The sequence below is a fragment of the Sinocyclocheilus rhinocerous genome, unplaced genomic scaffold (genome assembly GCF_001515625.1).
Source record: "Sinocyclocheilus rhinocerous isolate Xijiao unplaced genomic scaffold, SAMN03320098_v1.1 scaffold1153, whole genome shotgun sequence".
Lineage (NCBI taxonomy): Eukaryota > Metazoa > Chordata > Actinopteri > Cypriniformes > Cyprinidae > Sinocyclocheilus > Sinocyclocheilus rhinocerous.
Genome location: NW_015624593.1, coordinates 40,844 through 55,622, shown reverse-complemented (window position 1 = coordinate 55,622; position 14,779 = coordinate 40,844). Strand labels below are relative to the sequence as shown.

At 35.9% G+C, this 14,779-nt stretch overlaps 1 protein-coding gene across 1 annotated transcript in view; it reads right to left on the bottom strand.

Moving 5' to 3' along the window:
• Positions 1-4,705: 4,705 nt before the first annotated feature.
• The window catches only part of f13a1b (coagulation factor XIII, A1 polypeptide b), a 15,982-nt gene continuing 5,908 nt past the window's right edge, over positions 4,706-14,779 (bottom strand). Inside the window, exons 3-15 of the mRNA XM_016558915.1 lie at positions 13,138-13,326; positions 11,821-12,069; positions 11,561-11,679; positions 10,955-11,062; positions 10,091-10,268; positions 9,869-10,007; positions 9,271-9,374; positions 9,108-9,196; positions 7,582-7,735; positions 7,219-7,494; positions 6,967-7,127; positions 5,536-5,672; positions 4,706-5,114 (exon numbers count right to left, since the gene is read on the bottom strand). Of these exons, the coding sequence (XP_016414401.1) occupies positions 4,973-5,114; positions 5,536-5,672; positions 6,967-7,127; positions 7,219-7,494; positions 7,582-7,735; positions 9,108-9,196; positions 9,271-9,374; positions 9,869-10,007; positions 10,091-10,268; positions 10,955-11,062; positions 11,561-11,679; positions 11,821-12,069; positions 13,138-13,326 (2,045 nt within the window). The 3' untranslated portion in view covers positions 4,706-4,972. The remainder of the gene's footprint in view (positions 5,115-5,535; positions 5,673-6,966; positions 7,128-7,218; positions 7,495-7,581; positions 7,736-9,107; positions 9,197-9,270; positions 9,375-9,868; positions 10,008-10,090; positions 10,269-10,954; positions 11,063-11,560; positions 11,680-11,820; positions 12,070-13,137; positions 13,327-14,779) is intronic.

The window sequence follows — 14,779 nt, the reverse complement described above, 5'->3', positions numbered from 1 at the left end:
AAAAAAAAAGCAAAAAAAAAAAAAAAAAAAAAACCCACCCTTTAAACTCTTTAAAACGTATGTTAGAAGTTATGGAGAACCATTTATTTGTACTAAAATCAGAAAAGATAAAAAATTCAATAAGTTTCCAATTACAAAGTACAAATTTAAATATGTATATTTATCACACACACACACACACACAATAAACAGTCTATGTTGTGTTAAACTTACATGAATTAGAACCCATTATTCATGTTTTCAGGCAAGGATAGTCAGGAAAAGTTCTCTAGGTTCCTAATAGATAGATAAAATGAAGGATTACAGAATTGTCTGAACTGAAAGTGTTTCTTTAGTCCAACAACAAGTATACAAGGGCTCTATCTTAAGGTTGTGCACAGGATTATAGATATGAGTAAATACAAATATCTTTGACACCACAAGGAAAAATTAAGAATAATTATTATTTTTTAAAACATACTTTAAAAATGCATGTACATCAGATATGAGGTCAAAGCAAACAAGATTCCAGTATCAGTAGCAGTAACTATTACAAAAGTGCCTTACCTGAATGCCTTTTTATATTTTGTGGTCTCGCTTATATACATTTTGTGTCTTTATTAATGGTAATTTAAAAATATTACCATGAAGAACATTTGAAAAACTTTTTATGTTTTTAGTTTGACTTGCCTAATGGTTTCATACACTAGACAGTGATTGATTCACATGACAACACAAATACATTAGATAGATAAAATGAAGGATTACAGAATTGTCTGAACTGAAAGTGTTTCTTTAGTCCAACAACAAGTATACAAGGGCTCTATCTTAAGGTTGTGCACAGGATTATAGATATGAGCTGAGTAAATACAAAAAAATTGTGGGCATCAAGAAACAAGAGCCCAACAAATCTTACCTCCACTGGTATATTTCCTAAATAAATAGTGATGAAAACAGCCATGCCTGTTATAACAGTCCGATTCGCACTGTACCGACAGACACAAACCAACATCAACAATCACCAGATTGTGTAGAATATGAGCACTAGACAGTGATTGATTCACATGACAACACAAATACATATTCATTTCAGCCCACACTTTTTCATGTTTGTTTTTAACATGAGCACATCACACAACCTATCCATCATAACATCTACCTAATTTATAGCTACTACCATGAAACAGAGTTTGATTGGATGCAATGTCTTTGATGTCACCATTAAAATATAATTGTTTCAGTTCCTTTTTGATAAGCCAGTTTATTTTTTCTATGCTACAAAATGCATGTACATATTTAATATTTTGCATTTAGCATTGTTTTTCCATCTCTATTCAGACAGACTGGTATATTTCCTAAATAGTGATGAAAACAGCCATGCCTGTTATAACAGTCCGATTCGCACTGTACCGACAGACACAAACCAACATCAACAATCACCAGATTGTGTAGAATATGACGTTCAACTTGTTGAATCAGCGAAAATGAGCTGGGAGTAACAGCAACAGGGGTAACACACATCAGACTAAAGACCCGGAAATGATGTCTCTTCATGTTTGTCTGTGTTTTTCAGTTAAGTGCGAAGTGTCACAAAACCTGACAAACGTGTCTTTTCGAACCTATAGAATATGACGTTTGTCTGCATTTACAGGCCCAGATTAAGCCTATCTTTGACACCACAAGGAAAAATTAAGAATAATTATTATTTTTTAAAACATACTTTAAAAAAGCATGAACATCAGATATGAGGTCAAAGCAAACAAGATTCCAGTATCAGTAGCAGTAACTATTATAAAAGTGCCTTACCTGAATGCCTTTTTATATTTTGTGGTCTCGCTTATATACATTTTGTGTCTTTATTAATGGTAATTTAAAAATATTACCATGAAGAACATTTGAAAAACTTTTTATGTTTTTAGTTTGACTTGCCTAATGGTTTCATACACTAGACAGTGATTGATTCACATGACAACACAAATACATATTCATTTCAGCCCACAATTTTTCATGTTTGTTTTTAACATGAGCACATCACACAACCTATCCATCATAACATCTACCTAATTTATAGCTACTACCATGAAACAGAGTTTGATTGGATGCAATGTCTTTGATGTCACCATTAAAATATAATTGTTTCAGTTCCTTTTTGATAAGCCAGTTTATTTTTTCTATCCTACCCATGATGAATACAAAATGTATTTACATATTTAATTTTTTGCATTTAGCATTGTTTTTCCATCTCTATTCAGACAGACCTGCGAACCAATTTTAGGCCACCAGTTGAGAACCACTGGTCCTCATTTACCAAACACCTACAGGGGAAGTCGTGGCCTAATGGTTAGAGAGTCAGACTCATAAACCAAAGGTTGCGGGTTCGAGTCTCTGGTCCGGCAGGGATTGTAGGTGGGGGGAGTGAATTCTCTCCCACCTTCATTACCACGACTGAGGTGCCCTTGAGCAAGGCACCGAACCCCCAACTGCTCCCCGGGCGCGTACTAGGCCTACATCGATGTTTCCTGTCGGCTCATTTTTTGAGTGGACTTTGCTGTTCCGATTCGCATGAACGGTATACGAGTGGAGCGACTGAGCGGAGCACACACACGCATAGAGCGGGATAACACGCAGAGCGTCACACCACGTGAAAGTGAAACCTGAGCGGTGAACAAATTTTCGGCAGCCGAAATTTCGGTGCATCTCTAATTATTGGCGACATCAGAAATGGATATTATATAATAGCTGCTTTTTTGAACATTTTAGCAATTTAAAAATATTAAAGGATTTTTTTACATGGCACCCCTGCTCTGGACAGACGGCACCCCAGGGTGCCACGGCACCCCGGTTGGGAAACACTGCACTAGACAGTGATTGATTCACATGACAACACAAATACATATTCATTTCAGCCCACAATTTTTCATGTTTGTTTTTAACATGAGCACATCACACAACCTATCCATCATAACATCTACCTAATTTATAGCTACTACCATGAAACAGAGTTTGATTGGATGCAATGTCTTTGATGTCACCATTAAAATATAATTGTTTCAGTTCCTTTTTGATAAGCCAGTTTATTTTTTCTATCCTACCCATGATGAATACAAAATGTATTTACATATTTAATTTTTTGCATTTAGCATTGTTTTTCCATCTCTATTCAGACAGACCTGCGAACCAATTTTAGGCCACCAGTTGAGAACCACTGGTCCTCATTTACCAAACACCTACTGTATGCATGTGTAATATTTGTAGACTTCAGAGTTGCTTTCAATACCATCAAGCCTTTCTCACAGCTTTTACTCTAACCTCGTTATTTTTTCTGTATTTGCCACTTTCAGGCTGGGTGCTGGTCAGCTTGCAGAGGAAGAGGAGGAAATCTCTCCATGATTCACCTGAAATAAAATATAAATAAGATTCCTTTAGGAACATGGTTTAAATAACTAATTCCAAGTATGGGTCACCATACTTGGCCACATGTCATGTCACTTTCAGTATGCATGTGTAATATTTGTAGACTTCAGAGTTGCTTTCAATACCATCAAGCCTTTCTCCTCATTATTTTTTCTGTATTTGCCACTTTCAGCCTGGCTGCCGGTCAGCTTGCAGAGGAAGAGGAGGAAATCTCTCCATGATTCACCTGAAATAAAATATAAATAAGCTTCCTTTAGGAACATGGTTGACTAAAGTCAAAAAAATCCAAAGAGATATTCTTTATAAAAGTTAAGAGTCATCCACGCCTAACGAAAACAGCTCGTTCTAACATGCCCCCACGTGTCTACGTCACGATGTGGGAAGATTTGCATAATGCCGCCCAAATTTTTCTAACTTTTATAGAAAAATAAAACTATTTTACTTATTAGTTATTACGCCTAACTTGTATTCTGTGAATGCGCTGTGTTAAACGCGAGTTTTGAGCAGTGTAGAGTAGCGCTTGTTTGTCATTTCTCCGATCACAAATGCAGACATGGTTTTATGTTTACGCGGCGCGATGCAACGCAATGCGTAAAAAGACAGTATAAGTCATTATAATCCATAATTATGTCCAATCTATATTAAGTATATAGCTGGCCAATCACAGCACACCTCGCTTTTTCAGACCGATGAGCTTTGTAAAAATCGACGCGTTTCAGAAAGGCGGGGCATAGAGGAGAAACAATAATGTACAGTATGTGGAAAATAATGTGTTTTTTTAACCTTAAATTGCATAAACACATTTCATTACACCAAATACACAAAATAATGTTCTTTTTAGCAGCATCATATGACCCCTTTAATCAAGCTTAATATGATGTCACTTAAAACACTGTAGAGGAAAGGAGTAAATCTTACTGAGAAACATGTCACAAAAATGCATCATCATCAAATCTGCGTAAATGTTACTTGCGTTAACTCTTATTCAACATTGTGTACATTAACATTCAACAGTGCTAAATTAAAACCTAGGAAGTAGGATCATAACTTACATTTCATACACCCTACATCCACCAATAATAAACAGCTTGGTCTTGCTTGGGACTCGAGCTGTAACTGTCCAAAAAGCTTTGAAACGTTTACAAACTTTTTTGTTTTGAATCAAAGCTTAGAGTGAATCTTTGAATGGTAGGAAATCAGGAAATCACTGAACTTATATGTTGTGCTTATGTTATGCTTATTTCTTTCTAAAGCTTTTTATCAGTCAGAAACAAACAAAAAAGCAAACATTTTCTTTGTTTATTTTCTATGGGACACAGAATTATTCATCATACAAAAGATAAAATCATTGACAGATTAAAGTATAAATTGCAATAACTGTACTTTTGACTAAATACAATATAATGCACTTCTGCTTCCCCTGACAGATAAATCAAGCTGTCAAGCTGTATTAGCAGTGCACTCAATTCAAAGAAAGTTATGCGAGTTTATATAGTATATGCTATGCTGGAGATTACATGTTTTTCTCATGGATCAAAGACTACAGCGATCTGTTTCTCAGATTCATTCTCTGTGGTGTTTATTGCTGGATGGTGAGCTCAGTCTCTCCATACACCTGTCTGAGAGCGGCGCAGTCTAGACTTGCTATCAGTTTAGTGGAGCCGGCCCGTCTGGGACTGAACGTCTCCGTCCACATTATAGAGGTGCCTGGAGCAATCAGACTGGAAAACACATCACACACACACACATCAGAAATCATGTAGAACAGACTTGCATTCATGCATTTGGTAGAGGCTTTTAACCAAAGCAACTTGCACTGCATTCAAGATATATGTTTGATTAATAAATGCATTCCCTAGGAATTGAATCTATGACCTTGATGTTGCAATTAAGAACCTCACAAAAAAACATGTCCATGTCACATTTAACTCTTAAATAGTAATAAAAGTAGTATATAAAGTGTTATAAAGTATTATAAAGTATATACTGTTCTTCCTTAGAATGCACTTTTTGGAATTTGACTGTTCTAAATTTAAAAAGCACAAAAATGTCATCATATTTTTGTCCCACATCAAGTCTTGACCTCTATAATAGCAGATACAGAACATTTCAGCGTAATAGCATCAGTCTGACGGGGCTCACCTGTACTGCTTGCGTTTGAAGGGCATGATTCCAGGACCCTCCATACGGAGATCCACATTCTCCAGACTGAACTTAAATGGGTTTGTGAACTCAACAGACACGTACATTTCCTCACTCACTCTTGGAGAACCAGTGACCTACAGAGAGATGGCAAAAACACCCAAGAGAGAGACAGAGAAGTGAAAACTACCAGTAGAGGGCAGCAGACTCATTTACATTCCACTGGCAGAAATAAAGTTCAAGTCAAAAGTTTACATACACCTTGCAGAATCTGCAAAATGTTAATTATTTTAGCAAAATAAGAGGGATCATACAAAATGCATGTTATTGTTTATTTAGTACTGACCTGAATAAGATATTTCACATAAAAGATGTTTACATATAGTCCACAAGAGAAAATAATAGCTGAATTTATAAAAAATCACCCCGTTCACAGTATTCTTAATACTGTGTTGTTATCTGAATAATCCACAGCTGTTTTTTTGTTTAGTGATAGTTGTTCATGAGTGCCTTGTTGGTCCTGAACAGTTAAACGCCCTGCTGTTCTTCAGAAAATCCTTCAGGTCCCACAAATTCTTTGGTTTTGCAGCATTTTTGTGTATTTGAACCCTTTCCAACAATGACTGTGTGATTTTGAGATCCGTCTTTTCACACTTAGGACAGAGAGCCAGGGGGTGAAAACTTTTGAACAGAATGAAGAAAATGTTTCTTATTTTGCCTAAATATCATATTTTTTCATTTAGTACTGCCCTCCAGAAGCTACAGATGATACTTACATGTTTCCCAGAAGATGTAATAAGTTCAATTTACCTGTATCTTCAAATTCAAAAAGTTTATGCATGGTTTTTCCTTCTGGAGCATCAGTGAGCGTTTGAAGCTTCTGTAATAGTTGCATATGAGTCCCTTTAGTTGTCCTCAGTGTGAAAAGATGGATCTCAAAATCATACAGTCATTGTTGGAAACTGTTCAAATACACAAAAATGCTTTGAACGGGGTCATTTTTATAACTTCAACTATTATTTTCTCTTGTGGACTATATGTAAACGTCTTTTATGTGAAATATCTTATTCAAGTCAGTACTAAATAAACAATAACATGCATTTTGTATGATCCCTCTTATTTTGGTCAAATAATTAAAATTTTGCAGATTCTGCAAGGTGTATGGTTTGTGTGTGTGTGTGTGTGTGTGTGTGTGTGTGTGTGTGTTTGTGTTTGTGTGTTTGTGTGTGTGTGTATATATATATATATATATATATATATATATAAGACACAATTTCAAAAAGTAAATACAAGTTCTAAAGTATATATTTTAATTTTAATTTTTATGATTTAATTTATTAGTTTTCTCAGTTCCCTCATCAACCCCAGTATGAGAAATCCTTTTTTTAATGTAAATGCGAGGTACAGTAACAGTAATGAATAAAGTCTGACCTTCACAATGAGTTTGGGGTTGTGTATTGTGATGACTTTCATGGCAGTAATGATCTGGCCCGTCTCTTTAATCTTCCCTGTAGCGATGAAGTGGATGTTTGCCTGTTCCACCAGTTTATGCATGTAGTCCTCACCTCGCACCAACACTTTCTCATCCTTACCTATCATCACCAGCAGGGGGAGCATTTAATGCATGAATACAGATTCAGCAACATCATATTTTACACTCTCTCTCCTACATCATTTACTCACTCTGCAGTGGATCTAGTTTGACTTTGGGAGTTTTAAACACCACCTCGGCGCTCGGGACTCCGGTATAATACACCACGGTTCCAGTGACGTACACGTCAGCAGTGCGGCGCTGGTCACTGTGGTTCTTAAACTGCAGCGTCACGTCAAAGTTGTCTCCCACACGAACGTCCAGAGTGGGGATCTCCACCTCCACATCGCTCTGAGGAAGAGAGGCTTTCTCTCTCTGACAGCCGAACTCCTCGGCCTTCTCCAGCACACGCCGCTCCTCTGGGCTCCCTGAGTAAATAATGGTTTCAAATGAAAGCAGATCCTGGTTGTGTGATATTTATGTGACCTTTTATGTCCAACAGCAACTTCTCTCACCTTCAGGGAACTTGTATTGATCAGTGATGTCTCGACGTCCATCGTGCAGCACGGCTTTGGTCAGCACCATGCGGCCCACGTGAGTGGGATTCACCTTCACTACTTCCAGAGTGCCGTCTTTTTGTCTACGATAAAAAATCACGTCACTGTTCACCTGCAGAAATAAATAGAAGTAGTGAGATGCACAGACATGTATTTATCTCTTAAATTAGAAACTGAAAAAAACATATTTACACAGATTTTGTCATATTTGAGTCTTTAATCCTCAGAGACCCAATGCACTGTTAAATGAATACAAGAGATGTAGTGAACATCTGAATGTTTTCTGTTACTCTCTACTTTCTTAACACGTCCTGCTCTAGGTAGGACTAAGATACTGCCTTGAAAAATATCGGTATCGTATCGAAAACAAAATAAGTGGTATCGCCCATCCCTAACGATCACAGCACAATCAGACATACATCGTGATTGCCGAACAGTCTCTATGAACAGAACGGTGCATTTCTTTATCCTACATTGGAGACAACACCCAAACCTTGAAAACTGATGCATTTACTTTTCTTCCTGTTTGTTCTTAGCTTGTTTTAACTCATTCATATCATGATGCATATTGTTTATTGTTTTGGAGTGAATTTTGGATTTTGGGTTGCAATGATGAGTTTTCAAGGTTGCAATCCTATAATCTTTGACTTTCTAAATTTCTCTGAAATTTGGATGTGTTCTGGATCTCAGAGCTTTCCTCTGCTACTTTCTGAAGTTTTCTCTCACTGATGCTCCACTATAGCACCTGAAAATACATATTTGGATAATTTAGATAATAAGAGATAATAATTGGATCTCTATAAATATCCTCCCAGCATATGTTAATGTTAGAGCATCTTTTGGCACTCTGTGGTTTTATTAGGCCACACTGAAAATCATTTGAAGGATTTGTTTCATTTGTTTATTACTGATTGGGCCTTGAATAAAATAATGCAAAAAATACCTACTTTTGCTTTTCTGCATTATTCAGGAACAAAAAAAGTTACTATTTATTTTTAATGCAACAAATACCTACTTTTGCTTTTCTGCATTATTCAGGAAAAAAAATACTATTTTTTTCTATCACTTTTTATAATTTTTCTATCATATAAAAAAAGAAAAAAAAATTTTTTATGTGACCATGAATTCTTCTTCTTCTTCTTATTATTAATTACAGTTATAACAACAGCAATGATATTATTAATAATATTTTTATTTAGTGTTAGAAATACTGTAACTGTAATTCTACAATTTTATTACACGTGACGTAACAACAAAAAGCATATTTTGGATCAAATGTAGCCAGTAGTATCTATAATTATTATTATTGTTGATGTTGTTTTTGTTGTAGTCAATTTGTAGGAAATTAGTTTTTTTCCCCCTGCCAACCATGTTATCATGACTACTTGCATGTCATTTTAACTTTAAACGTTTACTAAAAACTGTATTGTTTGAACTCTGAGGGTTAAAGGCCCAAAACATGATATATATATATATATTTTTACCTCAGCAAACACAAAAGGGGCATCAAACGGGTAGCAGATCTGGCCGTGTTTTACGGCAGCTACTGATGCAGGTCCACACCTGAACATACCTGACAGAAGACCAGCCTCAGTAACACCACAGAACAACAAAGATACTGTGTCTGTGTTCATGCGCTTGTCCTACCATCGCTCGTCTCCTGTGGCGTAGCATCCACAACCTGCCATCCTCCGAAACCAGGAGGCAGATCAGACCTTGCCATGAAGCACTCGTTCCAGCAATGATAATTCCTGCAGATGAAGATAGAGCAAGTCATCCTCTATGGAAGCTTGTTTCCGCAACAGGATAAAAAAAAAAGATAACTGTGACTTTCGGTCTCACAATTGTGACTTTTATTTTGAAAAAAAAAAATGTGCATTTTTATGGGGGCAAAAACAAAAGTGTTGCGTTTATAATTTTGTTCAGTGTATATAAAGGCAGAATTGTGAGAAATAAAATCAGAATTGTGAGACATAATAATATAAACATATATAAACTTGCAACTGCGAGAAAAATGTCATAATTGTGATATAAAGAGTCACAATCACCAAAATTCTTGTGGCAGAAAAAAAATTGAATTGTGAAATACAAACTCAGAATAGCCTTTATTTATTTATTTATTTCCCATGGCAGAAACAAGCTTCCGTAATCTACTGCATAAAAAAGCAGCACTTTTAATATTTTTATATACTTTAAATTATTTGAGCAAAACCTCATGTTTCGGTTTCCATAAAAGATCACAAACCAGATGGAGTCCTTGGTGCGGTTCCGGTCCAGTTTTCCATTTTCGTCCAGGATGATGTCCATCTTAAGGTTGCCGTCATTGTCGTGAGCAGAGAAGAAGTTTGTCACGACCCTGCCGGGGATCCCGAGACAACGCAAGACTGTGGGGAAGGAGAAGTAGAATCATATGGACACTGATCACGTGACCTATTAATGAATATGAATGCCTTGTCCTGGTTCTCACAGGTGTTGAAGACAGCAGCGTAGACCCAGCACTGGGCGTAGCAGACGGGTGTTCCCCTGCTGCCGGCGTAGTCCAGGAGGATCTCCACGCTGCCGGTCCAGGACGTCGGCGGGACACCGTATGTGTAATCGCCACTCCAGTTCCCCACCAACACGCCGTCGTCATCGCGCGAGTTCAGCTGTTTGGAAACAGGGCAGAGGTGAAGTCAACAACAGGTTTATGAAAGCTGAAAAAGATATGTTGTTTCACCAATAGCACACATGCTATAACATCATGTGAAAAATTCAATAAGCTGTGTTTTTTGGTATTAAGCAAGCACTTCAACTTTGTGCACAAATAACATAATATTCAAAAGTTATATTCAAAAACATATTGTATTTTTTAACCATAAAATTCTAAAGTACACACATATTGCAATAGACAAAGTTGGGGTGCAGTAAGATAGTTTAATGTTTTTAAAAGAAACATTATAACAATTTAAAGTAACAGTTTTCTATTTGAATATATTTTAAAATATAATTTATTCCTGTGATGCAAAGCTGAATTTCCAGCATCATTACTTCAGTGTCACATGATCTTCAGAAATCATTCTAATATGCTGATTTGCTGCTCAAGAAACATTCTTTGATGAATGGAATCTTCAAAAGAACAGCATTTATTTTAAATAGAAATATTTTAAAGTAATAGTAACATTACAAAAAAGTCTTTACTCTAACTTTTGATCAATTCATCATAGCTGTATAAAGGTATTCATTGTCTGTCAAAATGTTTAGTTCACGTTTGGCACAGTGAAACACAGTTCCTCATAACAGGGTAAAAAATAAAAATAAAAATAGTTATCGCAGTTTGTCTTTGGTTTCTCACCATGGCTGAAGCGACGCGGGTCACTTTAATGACGTCCCCACGGTTGGACAGCGGCATATCTGCTTTATCCATAATGAACAGACAGGCATCCAGGACACCAAACTCAAACTAAAAAAACAAAACCAAAAAATACAGCAAATTGCAATTTTTTTTATTTGTACATATTTTATTATAGACTTTTAGCTCTAATTATTAGGGATACACTATATCACTTAATTTTTTTTTTAGTTTATCAGCATTTAGGTCAGTATTTTAACATTTTAAAAACTGTGCATGCTCATTTTTCCTTTTTTTAATTTTTATTTAAATTACCATTGACCTTATTATTCTTTTATTTATTATGAATCATATTAATTAATCCACAAAATATTTTTGAGTGAACGCTGCCAAAATTATCCACAAAAAATTATTATTTTTTTACTCAAAAAATGAGGCGCATAAGCTTAGTTTCATAAATAAATACAAAAACTGTATTAACTGTAAAAAGAAAAAACAACAACTGAATCCTAGATTTGGTGATAACGCAGCATAATGTGAGATTTACAAGCAATTTTTAAAAGGCTGGTCATTTTTGTGACTGACAGATGTGATGTAAGTTCCTCACACCTGTCCGTAGTTCCATGCGCGTTCAGACACATCATCATACGCGCCATGATAGATGATCCCCAGCTCATTCATAACACACTCTTCACGCTCCTCCTCATCATCCAGGAACACAGGATCAGCTTTGAAAAAACATCAGTTAGCATGGCTCATATCTTTTTTCCCCCCATGCACACAATTTAAAAAGACGTACCGAGACTGCGTATGTTTAAGATAGTATATATTATATGGTAGCTTCTCCTAGAAAGGAAGAGAAGTCAGACCTGGTGACCACGGGTTGAAGAGGATGTAGATGTCTGTGCTCGGGTCCCTCCTGGTCCTGCGAATACCGTAGGGGGTCACCACACCGATGTATATCATGTATTTTCCCACAATGCACTCTGGTGAGGTGGTGATGCCCATTGTGACGACATTGTCGCTGGTCTCTACGATCCGGCCTCTCCAAACACTCTGACGCTCCTCATTGGGGAAAACGGGAATGTAGGTGCCCTTACTGTACTGAGGACTCGGCCCTAGTGCACAACAACAACAACAACTGATCACAAGGCAATGTTTAGCAATAATAGCTCGTGATTTTAGGTTGGTATGATTTTTGAAAGCCTCTTTTGCTCACCAGTGCTGCATTTATTTGATGAAAAATACAGCAATATTGTGAAATATTGTTACAATTTAAAATCAATGCTTTCTATTTGAATGTATTTTAAAATGTAATTTATTGCTGTGATCAAAGCAGAATTTTCAGCATCATTACTCCAGTCTTCAGTGTCACATGATCCTTCAGAAATCATTCAATCATCATCTGTGTTGTAATATTTTTTTGTGGAAATCATGATTAATTTTTATTTCAACATTCGTTCATGAACAGAAAGTTCAAAAGAACAGCAGTTATTTGAAATAAAAATCTTCAGCAACATTATACAAGTCTTTACTGTCACTTTTTTTTTATCAACTTAATGCATCCTTAAATAAAAGTATCAAAAATCATACTGACACCACACTTTTAAATGGTACTGTATAGCACAGTCTCTTCTGTACAACTAGGATTACTCACATTATTTGTATTGTCCGTTTGTAAACTCAAGCACCTTACACAACTTTAGATCCTTCAGATCACATGCTCAGTTTCCTTAAATATCAGTGCCCGAATGTGCAAGTGCATTCACAACTGGATGTGGTCAATATTATCAGGAGAATGAGAAGTGCACTAAAGGGAAGTGTGCCAACGAGAAGGGAAAGTGATGATGGCAGAATAATGGCATCTCTTGAGAAATGTTAGTGTCGAATGCATGCTGAAAATGCCCACTGAATGACATTTACTGCTGTGCTGGGCAATTTGCCTCTTTAAATAAATCTTAGGTATTGCAAAAAGGGGGAAACTGATCATTTAAGCAGAAGGACGCTTTAAAAAACATGTGGTATGCTTCAAAAACATCGAAAGACATTTGGTTTATCAATTTGAGTGATGTGTACTTGATTTAAACTCATAAATACTTCACTTTGAAACTAACAATGAGGCTTTTATAAAAGTAAATATTGCGAAGAAAACTGCAGCCTCAAGTTCACCTAAATAAGAGACTCACCTATGACAAACTCAACCGCAAACTTGTCTTCGGCCGGTTTGTAGGGTCGATCGAAGGTGATCTTGATCTGAAACTCCAGAGTGCGCCGCACGATGAGGAAGTCGCTGGAGTACAGGTGCGTGTTGTGCCCTTGTTTATTGATCTCTTGAGGTTGTTTGAGAACATCGACATCCCAGATATCGAGAAACTCTGAGGGTCAGAAACATGACTGTCAACGCATCAGAGGCTCAGCTGTAAATTAGCCTTTTTTTTTACAATCAGTAATCAACAAAAACAGTGGCATGGCCCTCTCACACAGGATGCCTTTCAGCCCTTTATCTCTGGGGGTTTGAAGGGAACAGGATGACGAAAGTCAAGTTACAATTTCCTGCAATAAATGTTATCACTGGGACAAGAGCTCTCTGTTATCTGGTGGAGACAGTAAATATGGAGGAAATGGTCTTGAGAGATCAGGATGCTTGTTCCAGCTTTTTGACTAGATAAGACCAAGTTAGCAAATAATTCAGTAAACAAAACCTCTCCTTTTACTGTTGCAAACCCCCAAAATACGGGTCTCTCACAGGAATCGGTACTGTGTGTGTCTGTATGAATTACTATTGATTGATCAAATTAACAGGATGCTGAATTTACACACAGTGTTTGATCATTTCACCTTTGTTGTGCATGTAACACAAACAATAAATAAATGAAACAAGAACATTTTCATTTTAAATGTTTGTGTATATCAGACAGTTTTTTATGTCCTATTGTATTACATTTTAATGGTCTATATACCAAAATGTGATTGAACTGAAATTAGAATAGCATGCTTTCAGTGTATAAATGCAGTTACTTTTAACGCGTTAATGGTTTATTAATTAATTAATTCAGAGGAAATGCAGAACTTGTGTGATGTTGGGACATATTCGCTAATGACCAGTGTTACTACTTTCATTTAAGTTCTGCAAATTTCAGCTTTTCCTCTAATATTTATATTTTATTTCAGCTTTACTTCAATTACCAAAAACATCAGCATTAGTTTTAATAACAATATAGATAATGATGTGATCATCATTACATTCATTCTCATAATTAAGTGAGTGACATTTTTTACATTCAAATGTATCTTTTTTTTTTTTAAAGTTAAGCTTCTATTACAATATTCTCTTTTTTTATGTTTACACTTATATATATACACTTGTATAACTCAAATGTTCTTTGATTGGGATCAGTTTTAAACAGATAAAAGCTATAAATAAGATGGTGTATTGCAATAAAATTAAGGCATTCAACTTCAAAACATTTTGAATATATATTTTTTTATTACATAATTACAATTTATAAATCACACAAAGGCACACCAATACTACCAAAATTTACTCTAAATAAATAAAAAATGTAGCACTTTAGGGTTAACTACACTCTCAGAAAAAAGGTACAAAAGCTGTCACTGGGGCGGTACCTTTTCAAAAAGTGCACTTTTGTACCTTTTAGGTACTAATATGTACACTTTAGGCACTAATATGTACACTTTAGGCACTAATATGTACACTTTAGGCACTAATATGTACACTTTAGGCACTAATATGTACACTTTAGGCACTAATATGTACACTTTAGGCACTAATATGTACTTTTAAGGTACCTAAAGAGCCCTTATTGG